Raw genomic sequence first — 14688 nt, 5'->3', positions numbered from 1 at the left:
TTCAGTACAAAGGATATAATACAAGGAGCGGAAGCAGGAGGAGGAGATGATGGCAGATGTGCAGAATTTTGGAATTTAGGCTTATTTTTGCTAGGAGATGCTAAGGCATGCCACTGGAAAGAGACTAAGAGCAATCAAAAGACGACATGACTAATCAGGAAGATCACACGGCTAAAATTCAGGCAAATACCTTACTGAATCTATTACACAAGAGCTACCCCTTACTCTGTCTCAGTTTGCTGGGGAGAAGTAATAGGTTTGATCCAGAATGCTGCTCTTCTGCAAACAGAAGTGCTGCTCTTCTGCAAACAGAAGATGCATAGAAGATGCATAGCTCAAGCTAATAGAAGATGCATAGCTCAAGCACATATCTTGAGACACTGTGTAAGGGGCTTGTTTTAGGAGATGCATACAGTGGGGTTTAAGTTCTTTTTTCCTCGAGCAATGATATTGTGCTATGCTGGGGAAAGAGCTTCCTCTTGCAGAAGAGCATCTCTGGATACAACCCAGTAAGTACCCACTGAGTCCCAAACATCTTGATTAAAGGAGAAATACTTCCATTGGTCACTTTGTGCACCAAGTTATTCAGAACAAAATAGTTTTGCACTGCCCATCATTTGCTAAATTGCACAGCACTGGAATGTCAAGTTTATGGGAAAACAAGGAACAGATATGTGAAGAAGCATGGTGTTAAATGGTATGTTGAAAAGTGAGAAGCAAGAGCTTTGTACTGAACTACAAGCCACAAAAAGCCCAGTTTCCAGTTTTAATTTTGCACCTAAAATAACAACCAGTTTAAGGAGAGGAAAACTCGCCTTGTGATCTTCAGGATTATCTCTGGCCAATGACATTTTTAAACAATAAAACAGCAAATTATGTCCGTTTCTTATAAGCCATTGTTTATTCAAATACACTTTCATGACCCTGAGCTTTGAAAAACTGTGTTCACCACTCAGACACCCTGAGTCTGGCACTCCAGGAAGTCACATGGGTCACTTGCCTCTAAATCTGAACCTGGCAATAATATTAACAGGAAAGGACTGGTAGCAATTTTTCTTCATTAATCACATAGATGTTTCCAGATGGGTAAATCCGTGGAGCTATAATTGCTTACGCCATCCATTAATAAGATTGCCACCAGTGATTACCAGAAGTGCTGGTCCTTGCAAATTTGTTTGTGACTGAACTTAACCGTCAGGGGTCCTTTACCTTTATGTGTGCTATTGTATCAGGTGGTAACTCTCAATTATGTGTGTAGTGGAATTTCCCCAGCACCTCAGATGTTAACACCCCCCCCCCCCCATTCACAACCCTAGTTGTAACTATTGCTAATCACTACTGCACTGCATATCCAAGTACAAAATGTTGTCTAACTTTGATGAAAAGTTGTTGCTTCTAGAAGATCTTAGTTAAGAATTCATATTTTCCAAGCCACCATAGCAGAGCGAGTACACCCTGACACACCCCACACCAGCACAATTTCTTGCACTGGTTTGATGGCACATGTTTCGGAATCCTACAGCCCACATATTGACACAGCAGGCAATCAGATAAGGTCTTCAGAATATTAACAGAGACTTTAAGTAGATGTTAATTTGTTACCTTATGCCAAACTAGGGTTTACCAAAACCACGCAAATTTGCTGACTTCTGGAGAGGAGCTCACACCTGATGCTTTGCTCCTCCCCAGTCATTTTAACTTACTATGGGGCAGCAGCAAAGCCAAGGTTTAGCTTAGCTTAGCATATCATCTAAACCAGGGCTCTTGGTTTAGCTTCCTCCAGACGAACAATCAACTGTAACTGAGACCAAACCTTAGCTTTGGATTGTATTTAAGGAGGAGAGCATTAAACCATGATTCTAGGTTCAGGCAAAATGCTAAGCCAAACCTTACCTTAACTGCCATGCCATGCTGAAGTAAAAGGACTGAGAAAGAGCAAAGCAGCTGTGATCTTTCCCTGGGAGTCAGTACATTTGCCCTAAGCCTTGTTTCGGCTTAGTGTCACATGTGAATGTGGTCACTGTTGTGATTTTTTTAATAGAAGAAAACAACCATCTCTGTATATTCTCTCTGCACCAATCTCCCTCTCACACACTGATGTAGGACTTGTGAAATCATTGTAAAAGTCATTTCTGCTATCACCCTTAGATAGAGACAATGTCAAAGCTAATGTTCTTAAACAACAGCACTGAATAAATGTATAATGAGGCTTTGAGTAAAACTAATAGACAAAGCTTTCACTTAAATGGGTTCCAACATGATAGTTGAATGTACTGTAGTTACAAATGTACACAACAGCAGGATAATAATGCCATAGTTCCTGAATAAAATCTTAGTTATATTGTTTAAAATTTGTCCGTCCCCCCCCCCATATATTCACAGAGTCTATGCTTTCCAAGTTAAAGTAGGCTACCCCCTTTGTTTTTGGATTGTTAACATATGAGTACTGCCATTATTCTGATGTAAGCATATTATTTCAAATAATCATATTGCTTGTTACTAGATTACATTTAATTTAATGCTGGGTTGTAAGTTAGTGCTACATTATAACACTCAAAGCACAGAGCTGCATAACTTGTAACAGAATCTGAATAAGTGTTATGGTGTTACTGAGTAACCTTCCCCTAACAAATTTTCTAAATATATTAAGAACCGAAGGAAGTTAAATGCCTGGTGTTTAATGATAACATACTATAATTCCATTCCTGCTGTTATGTGAGTAATTCTTGCAAATGATTTAAAATTGTTACCATCTGGAATTGCGGTAAAGTGTCTTACAATAATTATTGGTGCTACGCAATTCAGGAAATTAAATAAGTTTTGTACAGAAAAGATCATCCCTTCTAGAATATGAAGGCATACACCTCACATGCTGTATTATGCATTAACCCTCTCCTTGACTCCTTCCCCCAACAAACCGTGTGCACCATTGCAAACCCTGTGACTGACATTCAGGAGTGTGGTTTAGCAGTCATCAAGATAAGGCTGGCAAAGGAGTAAAGTGATAATGGCCAGCTCAGCAAACTCCTGCGGGGGTTGCAAAGAATAGGACCTTCTACTGTATGTGTCAGTCAGGTTTCTAACATGAAAAATCCCAAGCGATTTCTCAGCTGGCGTATGGCCAAACAGGGAAGCGGAATGCAAATATTTAGGTTGCTAGGAAGTTATGATGTTGGGGTGGGATGGGGGAAGAGACACAACGAGAAGCAAGCCAGCTGGTGGCGGATTAAGTCCACTAACAGCAGGGTGGGATCTAAGCAGCTACTTGAGTCGCTTGGGAAGTTCACAACCATTCTGGCCATTTGGAGTTGAGACATAAGAGAGAACTATTAAAAATTGTATTGAACATCTGCAGCGTGAGGAAGTTTTATTAGTGGCTTTCACAGCAACATACAAATCAAGCCACAATTGAACACGAAGAAGTGGAGAGCTTTGAAAGAACTATCATTTTAAAACCGATGCAAAGTGTGACAGGACTGTGTGTTGTGCGACATGATCATAATAACCTAAAGTAACCAAAGATTTCACAGAGGTATTCTGAAAGAGCAGGGGGTGGGGAGAGATTGGCAGCAATAGAAGGTCAACCATGAACAGGCTGCAGTCATCAAGGAAGGAGATGACTAGAATACGGACATCAATTTTAGCAGCTAATGCCGTGTGTGAGTGTGCGGGGAGAAGTAACCTTGTAGATGTTTAAAAGAAAGGACAGAATTTAGTCACCTCCTTGACATGTAAAGAGGAGAATACAGATGAAAGTCCGAAATGACCATGGCCTAAATGGTTGCATTTGTCACAGACAGATGAAAATATAGTGCTCCTGCCATTAATGTAGAGAGGTGGTTAAGGGGTTATGAATTAATTTTCAGCTTCTCTGTTAATGTTTTTCATTTCTGCTAACAGTGTTTTCAAACTCCCTGCTCAAAACTGTTATAAAGGAAGGAAGTTATATCATATCTATCGAGAAATTTTAAGCAGCAACTTACCTTAAAATTAGGGTTGACAAGTATTTGAAGAATTTTAAGTTAGTTATCTGCCCTTTAGCTACCTAACTGATTAAACTGAAATAAATGTGTATTGCAACTACTGATGACTTTTGAGATACTGGAGGAAGGGTGCAAAAACATTAAAAGAAAAAAACACCAACACTTATAGACCCAGTTCAGATGCCATTCCTGGTTAGCTGTTAAACCATTGTTCAGACACCCAGGAATGAGTGTTAGGCTCCCTCCCCTGCCCTCACATCCTGGTTTCCGTAGAATCGTAGCCTTAGGCAAAATGGTAGGGCAACAACGTGTATTTTAATACATGTGTGTTCACACACACCCCACAGGTGAAGGAGGTCTGTTTTTGAGATGAAAAAAGTGTGCATCGATGAAGGAATCAACACACACACCCTTACCTTGCTGCATTTTGTAGCTTTAAGAAACTTTTACCCTGCCTGGCTCACATGTAATATTAGAACAACTGCTCAGTTGTATTTTGTCCCAAAATGGTTTTTTTTTTAAATGGAATGACATCTGGGAAGATAAAAAGAATACTTTTTCTTGCAAGTTCTGAAACTCACAATATCAATTAAATGGGCTTTCTAACCAGTGCTATTAAATTAAACAGGAATTAAATTAGGGCAAGCATATAAAGCAGAAAATATTGTTAATAGGATGAAAGCAATTTTAATAGCATCTTAATATTCAAACTGGAAATTAAAGATTAATAATAAACATTTTTTTAAAATAACATTTGCTATGACCTAGGAGTCCAAGAGGGTTGACAGTCCTTCCACGATTATCTGAGAAGAGAATCTCTTCCACTCTTTCTTTTTAGTATTTCACTTCAATTAGCATACAGAGAACAGCTGCTGGCTTTTAATCTATTCACATTATATTCTTTCTGACATCTCAAGGTGTTATTTCTTTCTGCAATCCAGGCCTCAGAGAGGTAAACCAAAACATTTAAATTGTAAAAGTTGGATCGGGAAAATGCTATGTGGCCTCAAACCGTCTTGGGGCTGCTAAATAAACATGTCCATGCAAAAATAAAGTTGTCATTGCCATGGTGAAATAATTTTCCTTATTTAGAATGAAATAGGTCTTTGAAGCTTGGTTCCATATTTCAGACATAACATTAGTGCATCCACAAATCTGGCTATTTTAGGACTGTTTTGTTTTTAAGAACATGAGAAGAGCCCTGCTAAGTCCAGCCTTCTAATCCCACATTGGCCAACCAGATACCAATGAGAAGCTAATGAGCAGGACATGAGCACAATAGCACTCTTCCCAATTGTGTTCCCTAGTAACTGGCATTCAGAGATATACTGCCTTCAACACCAGAATTAAAACATAGGACTAGCGGCCATTAATAGCCTTAAGTGGCCAACATTAGTCTCTTTAAAATCACCTGACAAGAAGAAAGTAATGTAGAATTGAAAAGTAAAATTAGAAGTCAGGACATTGTTTTTCTCCCATCACTTCACCAAAGGGAAAAGATCAAAAGGATAAGAAGGCAAAGCTGTAGAGACAGGTGATGGTATCTTCCATTAAGCAAATCGAAGAGACTGCAAGCTTTAAAACTTCATGGTTTGCTTAAATAAATTCTAATGCCTCCATAGGCCATCGCCAGAAACTGGTCTGAGAAATCTTTTGCATTGTTCTACATTACATGTTCTACATACAAACATGCTATTTGGCAATTTACCACCTCCACCACCCCTCAAGATTAAGTTTGAAAACAAATAATTTCAGTGTTATCAGCAACCATTTGTTACAATATAATCATCAATTCACTGTTAGAATCTATATTTAGAAAACAATTTATATTCAGGTACTGCAATGGCGACCTGAAGTATTATCAGTGGTACTTCACTGATATTTAGGATACATGACTGAGCATAACAAGTGTTATTTAGCTGGCTACAGAAGCCAATTGCAGTTGCTATAACAATTGTAATAGCCGTTAGGAAACAGCAGCTAATTAAACCGATGATGTGCTACCATGAACAAAGATTCTCTTGAAGACTGCAGTCTGGAATTAATGACACACCTTTATTAATTTCTATCAGTTTTGTTTGTTCATTTTAATTAGAATTTTCTGTTCCCAACTAGTCCTAAAGTAGTTATTATATGAATAACCACAACTGTCAACGTGACAGCAAAAGTTGGTACTTTGAAATAAATCTTTTAAAATTTCACCCAGACCATGGAAGTATCATCCAGGCTAGCCCAACATTGCGTCCTCCAGATATTTTCGACTACAGTTCCTGTCAGCAAACATGGCCAATGGTCAGGATTGATGGCAGTTGTTGGAGAGCACCTAGCTGGCTATTTCTATCCTAGGTGAACTCCCATTTGAACATAATCACTATGATCAAAAGTTAAGCACACAAAGTATTGCATAGGCAAAAGTTAGAGCTAGCCCACTGGATTTTGTTGCCTGAGGCAAAACAAAAAAACAAAAATAAAGATGGCATCCTCCTATTCCCTTTACCAAAGCTAACCAGACTAGTAGGTGAATATGCAACATATGCAATAAGACCACATCTGAGGGCAGCTTTCTGGCACACACAGCTCTGTTCTTCAACACTTAACCACTGCTGCCTGCCCCTAAGGGGGCTGGCTCACTCTACCTAATGGTAAAGCCAGCCCTAGCAGAGAGTGCCCTATGTACTACAAAGCTGAAAGGTTTTGAAAGCAATATACCTAGTTAAATCTTTTTATTTTTTAAAAAAGATTAAATATGTTGGAAAGGAACATGTAACTCTGTAACCTCACTATCTATTCTATCAATAGAAAATTGCATTTTGGTACTGTGGCTAAGATGCTGGAACTAGATGTCGCTGAGCAACTTGCTCTCTCTCATCTCCATTCAGTTACCCATCTGTAAAATGAGAATAATGGAGGTCTAATTTTGTAAGCACACATATGACTATGTGCTCACTTTGTGCATTACTCATAGTACTGCAAATCTAAGCCTGAGAATTACTACTGTCATTAAATGTGATGCAAAAGCATTTAAGCAGCAAGGTTGTCAAATAGGAAGGAACATATAATGTATAAAGTTACGGTCAATATACTTACTTTCGCCTTTCTGCCTCAAATTTATTTAGTAGTTTCTGAAGACCACCATTTTTAAATCCCTGAAAATGTGCCGCAGGGGCTCCTACTGTGATGACATCATAGAGAGCATCTGCAACAGGAACAGATAAATATTGAGATTTGCATACAAATATATGTGATTGCACAAGAGCTTCTGCTTATGATAAATAAGGTCCTGTATTTTGAAGCACTGTTCCGAGATGGCCTGTCCCATTTTGACACCTGCTCCCACCCTGTCCCCTGCTGAAGCCTCGTTGACCAGCTATGGCAATGACTTCTGGTGAGATCTCACAGAACTTTCACAAGATCTTGCCAGAAGCTGCCACTTCCACAGGACCCTAGCCATGGCATCAAGGATGGGCGGGGCAACCGCCAGGGCCCCACCATGCAGGATTCCATCACTCAAGGCAACTGCTTCAGTCCGCCTCTAAGACGGGCCAATCCTGCCTCTTCCAGAACATTAATGTAAGTTTACAAGATGTGCCTTGAATATATCTTGTCATTGTATTTCTGGATATGCTCTCCAAACTATATAAAACTGATCTCACCAATCAACTAACTGATTTGGAAGGTATGAACTTCTTCTTTTTAAAATTTATTTTTATTAAAGATTTTATTGTTTTACAAAAGTATACGCCTTGTCTCTTTTTTCAGGTTGTACAGTCTTTCTTACAAATCAGCTACATTTGTTGTGAGACATTAGTGTTGAGTACAGTATAAGGTTGGGGAAGAAGAGAGGGAAGAGGTGGGGTGGGGTGGTGAGGCTTATATTCTTTTGTATACTGTACGTGTGGGGTTTTGTGTCAGCGTCAGCTGGGTGGGTTTTCTTTCTATTCGGTTATTACATTTCCTTGGTAGTGAGAGGTATTGGGGGAGCAGGGTATGGTTGGTGGTCTGTGGTTGGCTGCAGTGAGATTTGTTTGCATTTGTGAGGGGAGGGGGAGGGCTTGTTGGGTCAGGTAAGCCAGATTGATTCATATGCTGTTGGTGGGTTCTTGCTGTTGTCTTGTTGGGCTGTATATGTGATAAAGGGAAGCCATACTAGGGTGAGGCCTGAATCAAGAGAAAATAATAAAAGTCCTTATTTTTTCTCTACAAAGCCTTGTTTCCATGAGGTGGTGGTAAACAAGCAAGCATGTTCCCTGTAATCCCACACAGCTCATGAGGTCTGAGCTGTTATAGGTCTCCCCAATAGATTGGGGAGGGGACTGGGCATCACAAATATTGTGGGGGTGGAGGAGGCTGAGTGTGGAGCTGAGTGTGGCATGGCTTCAGTGGCTGGCCGTGGAAGCAGACTGAGCATGAGAGAGGAGGGGCCACCAGCCCTTGAAGTAGGGATGTTTCCAAAAGCAAAGCAACACAATATCTCCTATCAATTTCAGAAATCCCTCCACTGAGAAACACATGGAAGAAACGAAAGGTTTTTCATGTTTACCCTACATTTTCATTTGTTCCTCATAGAAACAAATTAAGAAACAAATGGAGTTGCATTTGTTTTGTTTTTCATTCGTTTCATTTATGTGTACAAAGAAACACTCTCCCATTCTATGCAACTGTTGTAATATAATAAGCACAGTGGGCGATAGCAATGCTTCAACAGCAACAACATATGCTCCTAGACATTAGAAAAAAGGTTTAACTGTTTTAGCATATAATTCCAGTTTTACAACAGCGATACCCAGAAGAACTCATTTTTTAGAAACAGGGTCTGAATGTTTGTATCAGAATTGTTTTGAAATGTGAGAAACAGGACCAAGCTGAAGGGTGGCAGCCTGATGAAATGGCTAGTAATTCTACCCTGGCATGTTACAGCTGTAATAGGAATAATAATAGGTCTGGTTACTGTTTGGGTCCCAAATGAGTCTCAGTCCTAGTTGGAGCACTCATAGAGGGACGTGCAGGGGATAAAGGCCTGACTACAGACCTAAAGACAGCCCAGTGAATTATGCACAATCTTCTGGCTCAAAAGAATAAAGCACTGAACTACAACCTTCCCCAACTATTATCTGCAAATGGCATTGCTTTATATATTTGTCCCACAAACCTGCAACTATGATTGACTTGAAGGCAGATCTGATTAAACACTGACCTTTTTTGATCAAGGAGCAATGTTTAAAATGCTCTGAGCATTTCAAAGGAAGAACTGCTGAAATTTTAAAGTCTGCAGCTAATAGGAGTCTGGAAGAAAAACAGTTTCCAGGACGGAACCTGCACCAAATTACTAAGCAGAAAACTGTGCACAGAATATAGCTTACCTTTTAACCGAGGACTGTGCACATACATTCTCTGCAGATGTAGATTGATTGGAACAAATTCTAGCGTCTTTTCTCCTTTACTGCAGCTTGATTTGAAAGAAGAGCCTGGGAAGAAAAAACGAAAAGAATCATTATTTGAGGTACCCATGTGATGCTCTGTCTTTCTAAAAATGCCAGAACAATACTTCCACATCGACAGCATTTTAAAATTGCTTTTAATGTGTTGTTGTGCATCAAAGAAATATCGGCTTGCTAACTGTCTCTCTCAGCATGCACCTCAAAAGCAGTTGACAAAATAGCTTTTAATTCACAGAACGAACTAATGTTTGTGTCTCACCCACCCCCTGTGTTTAGTGATGGATGTTCTTAATGGCTAAAAATCAGTACACAGCATGTTTGACGCCACATTTGAACTATATTGTGTTTATAGGTTTACAAAAGTAGGAATGTTGCAGTGAGGAATGCTTGTGTTCAGGCAGTGGCAAAGGAAGGCTCTCCGGCACCCGGTGCGGGGTGTCAAGGGGCGGGGAAAACCGCCCATAGGGGCGGGGCAAACCGTCCAGCAGTGCATGCGTGGCCCCACTATGTGCGGCGCACACGTGGAGCAGCACCGTACGGACAGCGGTGGGATCCTCTGCTCGCGGCTGCAGTGACGCGATGGTGGCTGCTCGTATCGCATTGCCCGGGGGCGGCAGGGTGAGCCTCCCATGGGGTGCCTTCTTGTCACCCCCCTCAGAGATGGCACCTGGGGAGGACCACCCCCCTCCTCTGCCACTGTGTTCAGGGTTCCATTCCAGCCCCAGCCCCCCGTTTTTGTCCCTCACCCCACCAACAAACACCTTATTCATCTGTCCTTGTGCTGCTGTTTTGGCTGCATAAGACCAGGCAATTTCCACATAAGTTCAGACCCCTAGAAGCATTCAATCACCTTGCCCAAGAATGGCTAACTGAAGTCTTATGCAGTTAGTCACACCACTCCAGAAAGAGAGGCCAGAGGATGTGGACCAAACAGGCACAATGATAGTTCACATATTATTAACTCAAGATACGTATTTCCAAGCAGGACCTATGTATCACACTACCACAGGCATTCACATATTCTCTTACTACTAAGGGGCGCCTTGTACGCCTCCTTCCAGCGTCTCTGGCAGCAAAGCTGGTGCTAAACGTATTGCTCTGCTTTCCTTTGGACAACATCAGCAAGACTGAGAGGGGGAGTACTGTCATTTGGGCAGCCCAGGACCTCCATACACATTGGCCACATGTGCACCCTGGGAGGTCACTTCAGTGCTGCAAACACAGCGGTTTGACTTCACCGCGGGAGGTGCACTCCATGGTCTCTTGAGACAGACAGATGCCAACAACAAGGAGTGGTTGATTTGAGTCTGGCTTGGAATCCCCAGACCAGAAACCACCTGAGAACTCAAAAGATGCAGCTCTGACTGCCTTTAAGGAGGGGTGGATACAAAGTAGTGTGCGTACCTGTGTATGCGCATGCACACACATGATTAAATTATCTAGTTATATGTTTGGTGATACAGGATATTTCTTCCGAGGATTTTTCAATGTATGGTGTACGCACAGCCTGAGGCTGTGGATTTTTTTGAACTTTATTTTCAAGGCTCCAGCAGGTCCTGTGTTCAAATAATTAAGGACTCTCCAGTTCACTCATTCAGATCTCCTCATTGTGAGGGCAAGTGAAAGCAGCATGAGGAGGGTTGCTCATACATGCTCAAGGGCTATTCCTGAACTCTTCAGGAGTTGGGTGGCAAGGATATCAACTGAATGGCGCCCATGCCACATAGTTGTGTAGAAAGCACCAGATCATTACTTCAACTCTTCAGTGAGAACAGTCTCATACCTGTATACTTCCCAAGTTCTGCAAGCATGTTTTGGTAGAGAGTTAACATTTGATCACAGTGTGAAATAACACTTTTCCGCATATTGTCCCAATGTGGAGCAAGTTCCCCGAGTTCATTAAGGTCCTGATTCCTGGGATGGAAGGAAAAAGGAAGTCACAGCATCAGCCCCATGACGCAAAAATAGTCAGCTACTACTGAACGGTTCAACAGGCAATTAAATTGTTACAATCTTTATTAGCACACATACACCACCATTCTGTAGTTCAACTGTATAGCGCATGCATCGCATACATAAGAAGAATCTGTTGGATCAGGTCAATGGTCCATTTAGTCCTGTTCTCACAGTGGCCAACCAGATGTCTATGGAAAGCCAGCAAGTAGGACATGAATGCAACAGCAACCTGCCCACCTGTGATTCCCAGCTACTGCTATTCAGAGGTATGCTACGTCTGATAGTGGAGGCTGTCCCTGTCCAGGAACAGTTGTAGCTGGCAAAGCAGCCAAAATGCATCTGAGCCATTGGAGCCACCGAGACATCAAGAGGCAAACTATACGCTCCATGGACAGAGAATACAACCCTATCCAGAGCAGGATGAACATCTATTTCCCAGACCCAGTAACCACCCACCTATTGCTGGGAAGTTTCTGCCTCTGCACATGAGTCTGGGAATGTTCTGATCAGTTCACATTGAGTTCATGAAACAGTGTACCCTGACCTGTTCTTAACGCATTGTTGACCACATCTACGGAATGCGATAGTTATGTTCTTTCATGTCATGCAATATCAATCATTAGTAATAGTTTAAGTCTTGATAATCAATCACTAGTTAATAGTTTAATAAGGAGGTTTCACGCCTATCCAATTCTGTGTTCCTTTTCCCAACCTTTAATCTATTGATGATTAATGCCTATATTCAACCTTTGCATTGTATTCACGTTAACCAATCAGCAACAAGCACATATGTGGTAATGCTGTAATATTCAATAAAAGGGACTCCCCGAGACTTGCTCGGGAGATGCCTCCCATATGACACTTGCCATTCGTCTGTCGTTTATTTCAACCCAACACACCTATAGTGCCTTCACCTTTTCAGAATACATCTTCATCCAGCCCACTACCAAGTCCAGACACAAACTGTCAAAGGTCCTGAACAAAAGTCATCGTTATTGTGGTGTCTGATGGCCTTTTATGTGAGAATGACGTATGGTTAATACGTCTAGAAGAAGAGAGCCCATTCCATTGGTCTTAATTTATTATTATTATTACTTAGCCCAGTGGCATGGGATTGCAAATAATCACATTCCACGTGAAAATAACTTCACCTGTACTATGTGAGGCAGTACAGCTCAACAACTGGCAATATAAACTTGTTGTTTGTTGGAATCGCTTGCCGACAACTACAGTGCCTGAAGACAGTCAGGTTATGTATCCACAGCCATGGCCAGAAGTGGAATGGCTGCTAGAAGGAGAAGAAACACCATAGTGCATCTGCAGCAGCACCGCCTTCATCTCCCCCAGGTGCAACAAAATATATCTCTCCCATACTGGTCTCCACAGCCACATTGGGCACTATAACTCTTCAACAGTTTGACTTCAGCCCCAAAGATGCACTCCTCTGTTGTCTCCCGAGACAGACAGATGCTAACAACTGCATGAGTAACATTGTTTTATACTAAAGAGAAAAGGAAAACCTAATTAAAACATTAGCTTAAGCAAAAATCCTATTTTCCTTTTTAAACATATCACACCAGATACATTTCTGACCTCTTTATTCTAATTGAAAATGTCAGTGTCATGGAAAATCATCCTGTCGCCAATATTACAAAAGGAAATCCTTTAGCAAGTTTCCAGTTTTCCTGTTCAGTCTTCTGGAAGCTGACCTCATCTAGTGCTGCCTGAAAGCATATGACAAAGTTTTGCTGCTAAAGCTGACAATTTGGTTGTGTACTTGCTTGTTACATTGACTACAGAAGTCTGCAGAGTCTTCCCCTATAACTGGATGAAATTCAGTTGCGGACATCCTATGATGTAGACAAAACAGTTGGAGCCGAATGCCCTACAATTAGCCTTTTGCTAATTCAAATACATTTCCAAGGTAAGAAGTGGTCCTGATAGTGAAAAGAAAGCATGTTTGTAAGGTTGCTGTTGTGTGTGTGGGGGGGGGGGGGAGAATACACTGTGTAACTGCAAACTAATCTCTAATCAGCCTTTCCTACCAGAGTGGTTAAATGGGCACCACCTTACCAGTTCAAAGCTGAAATGCATTCTCTTGATCTACTTCCATATGGATTTAGTAAAAACTGTCATCAATATAGATGACTAAGTAGATAGTCTTAGTCACCCTTACAGAGGACCTCTATCAGAAGATAAATAGGGAGAATGTGACCATGATGATTCTCACCTTCAAGAAGGGTCTGAGACTAGTGTTCTGCAGGGGTGTTGTGGAATGTTGATATATAGGAGTCATCACTTTGAATTTGGAGAATGAGGAGGACCAATACCTGGATTAGAAGCGGCCATGGTGGTAGCGGTATTTTCTTACGCTATGATGTTTTTATTGCAATCCATTTCAGGGACTCTGCCACCAAAGCAGTATATAAAATCAAGTACAATGGGGCTACTTTGTCGCTATCTTCAAACTTGATGGAGGGTCGGGGGGGGGATTTGCTTTTTGCTATTATTTACTTCATTTGTAAATACTTCAAATATTACAAAAGCACCATTAGCTTGCAGTGCTCTCTCATCCAAAGGAAACTAAATCCTCTAGCATAGTCCTTGGACTTGACATCACTCAGGGAAATGGGAAACACTTAGCAAAACACTTATTCTCCAGGAACTAGATGCCTCGGGTCTGATATATTTGAAGGAATATCTTCTTCAATAGGTAGGTTAGCATGTCTCCAGAGATCTTTTAAACATTTACTAGAAAAACAAACTTATTTCAGGGAGGCAGCCACTCAGGTATGTGCATCACATCCACACAATTGCAATATTTAGGACATACCTATTAAGCTATTTCTGTTCTCCCAAGCCTGCTGATTTTTCAATATGAAAACTGTCTAGTGCTTAGGTTGTTGTTGTTGTTTAGTCGTTTAGTCGTGTCCGACTCTTCGTGACCCCATGGACCAGAGCACGCCAGGCAGTCCTGTCTTCCACTGCCTCCCGCAGTTTGGTCAGACTCATGTTTGTGGCTTCGAGAACACTGTCCAACCATCTCGTCCTCTGTCGTCCCCTTCTCCTTGTGCCCTCCATCTTTCCCAACATCAGGGTCTTTTCCAGGGAGTCTTCTCTTCTCATGAGGTGGCCAAAGTATTGGAGCCTAAGCTTCACGATCTGTCCTTCCAGTGACCACTCAGGGCTGATTTCCTTAAGAATGGATGCGTTTGATCTTCTTGCAGTCCATGGGACTCTCAAGAGTCTCCTCCAGCACCATAATTCAAAAGCATCAATTCTTCGGCGATCAGCCTTCTTTATGGTCCAGC

At 41.4% G+C, this 14688-nt stretch overlaps 1 protein-coding gene across 4 annotated transcripts in view; it reads right to left on the bottom strand.

Annotated features, from left to right (window-relative positions):
• Positions 1-14688, bottom strand: part of INPP4B (inositol polyphosphate-4-phosphatase type II B) — a gene marked incomplete at its 5' end in the record, with an annotated part of 263750 nt that overhangs the window by 57512 nt on the left and 191550 nt on the right. For all 4 annotated transcript variants that reach the window (XM_081021869.1, XM_081021870.1, XM_081021868.1 and 1 more), the window contains 3 exons: positions 7071-7179; positions 9344-9448; positions 11205-11335. In XM_081021869.1, the coding sequence (XP_080877995.1) occupies positions 7071-7179; positions 9344-9448; positions 11205-11335 (345 nt within the window). The remainder of the gene's footprint in view (positions 1-7070; positions 7180-9343; positions 9449-11204; positions 11336-14688) is intronic.

Source organism: Podarcis pityusensis (genome assembly GCF_964106645.2).
Source record: "Podarcis pityusensis genome assembly, chromosome: 9".
NCBI classification, from domain to species: Eukaryota; Metazoa; Chordata; class Lepidosauria; order Squamata; family Lacertidae; genus Podarcis; species Podarcis pityusensis.
Note: the sequence above shows the minus strand (reverse complement) of the source record. Positions and strands in the feature narration are given on the sequence as shown.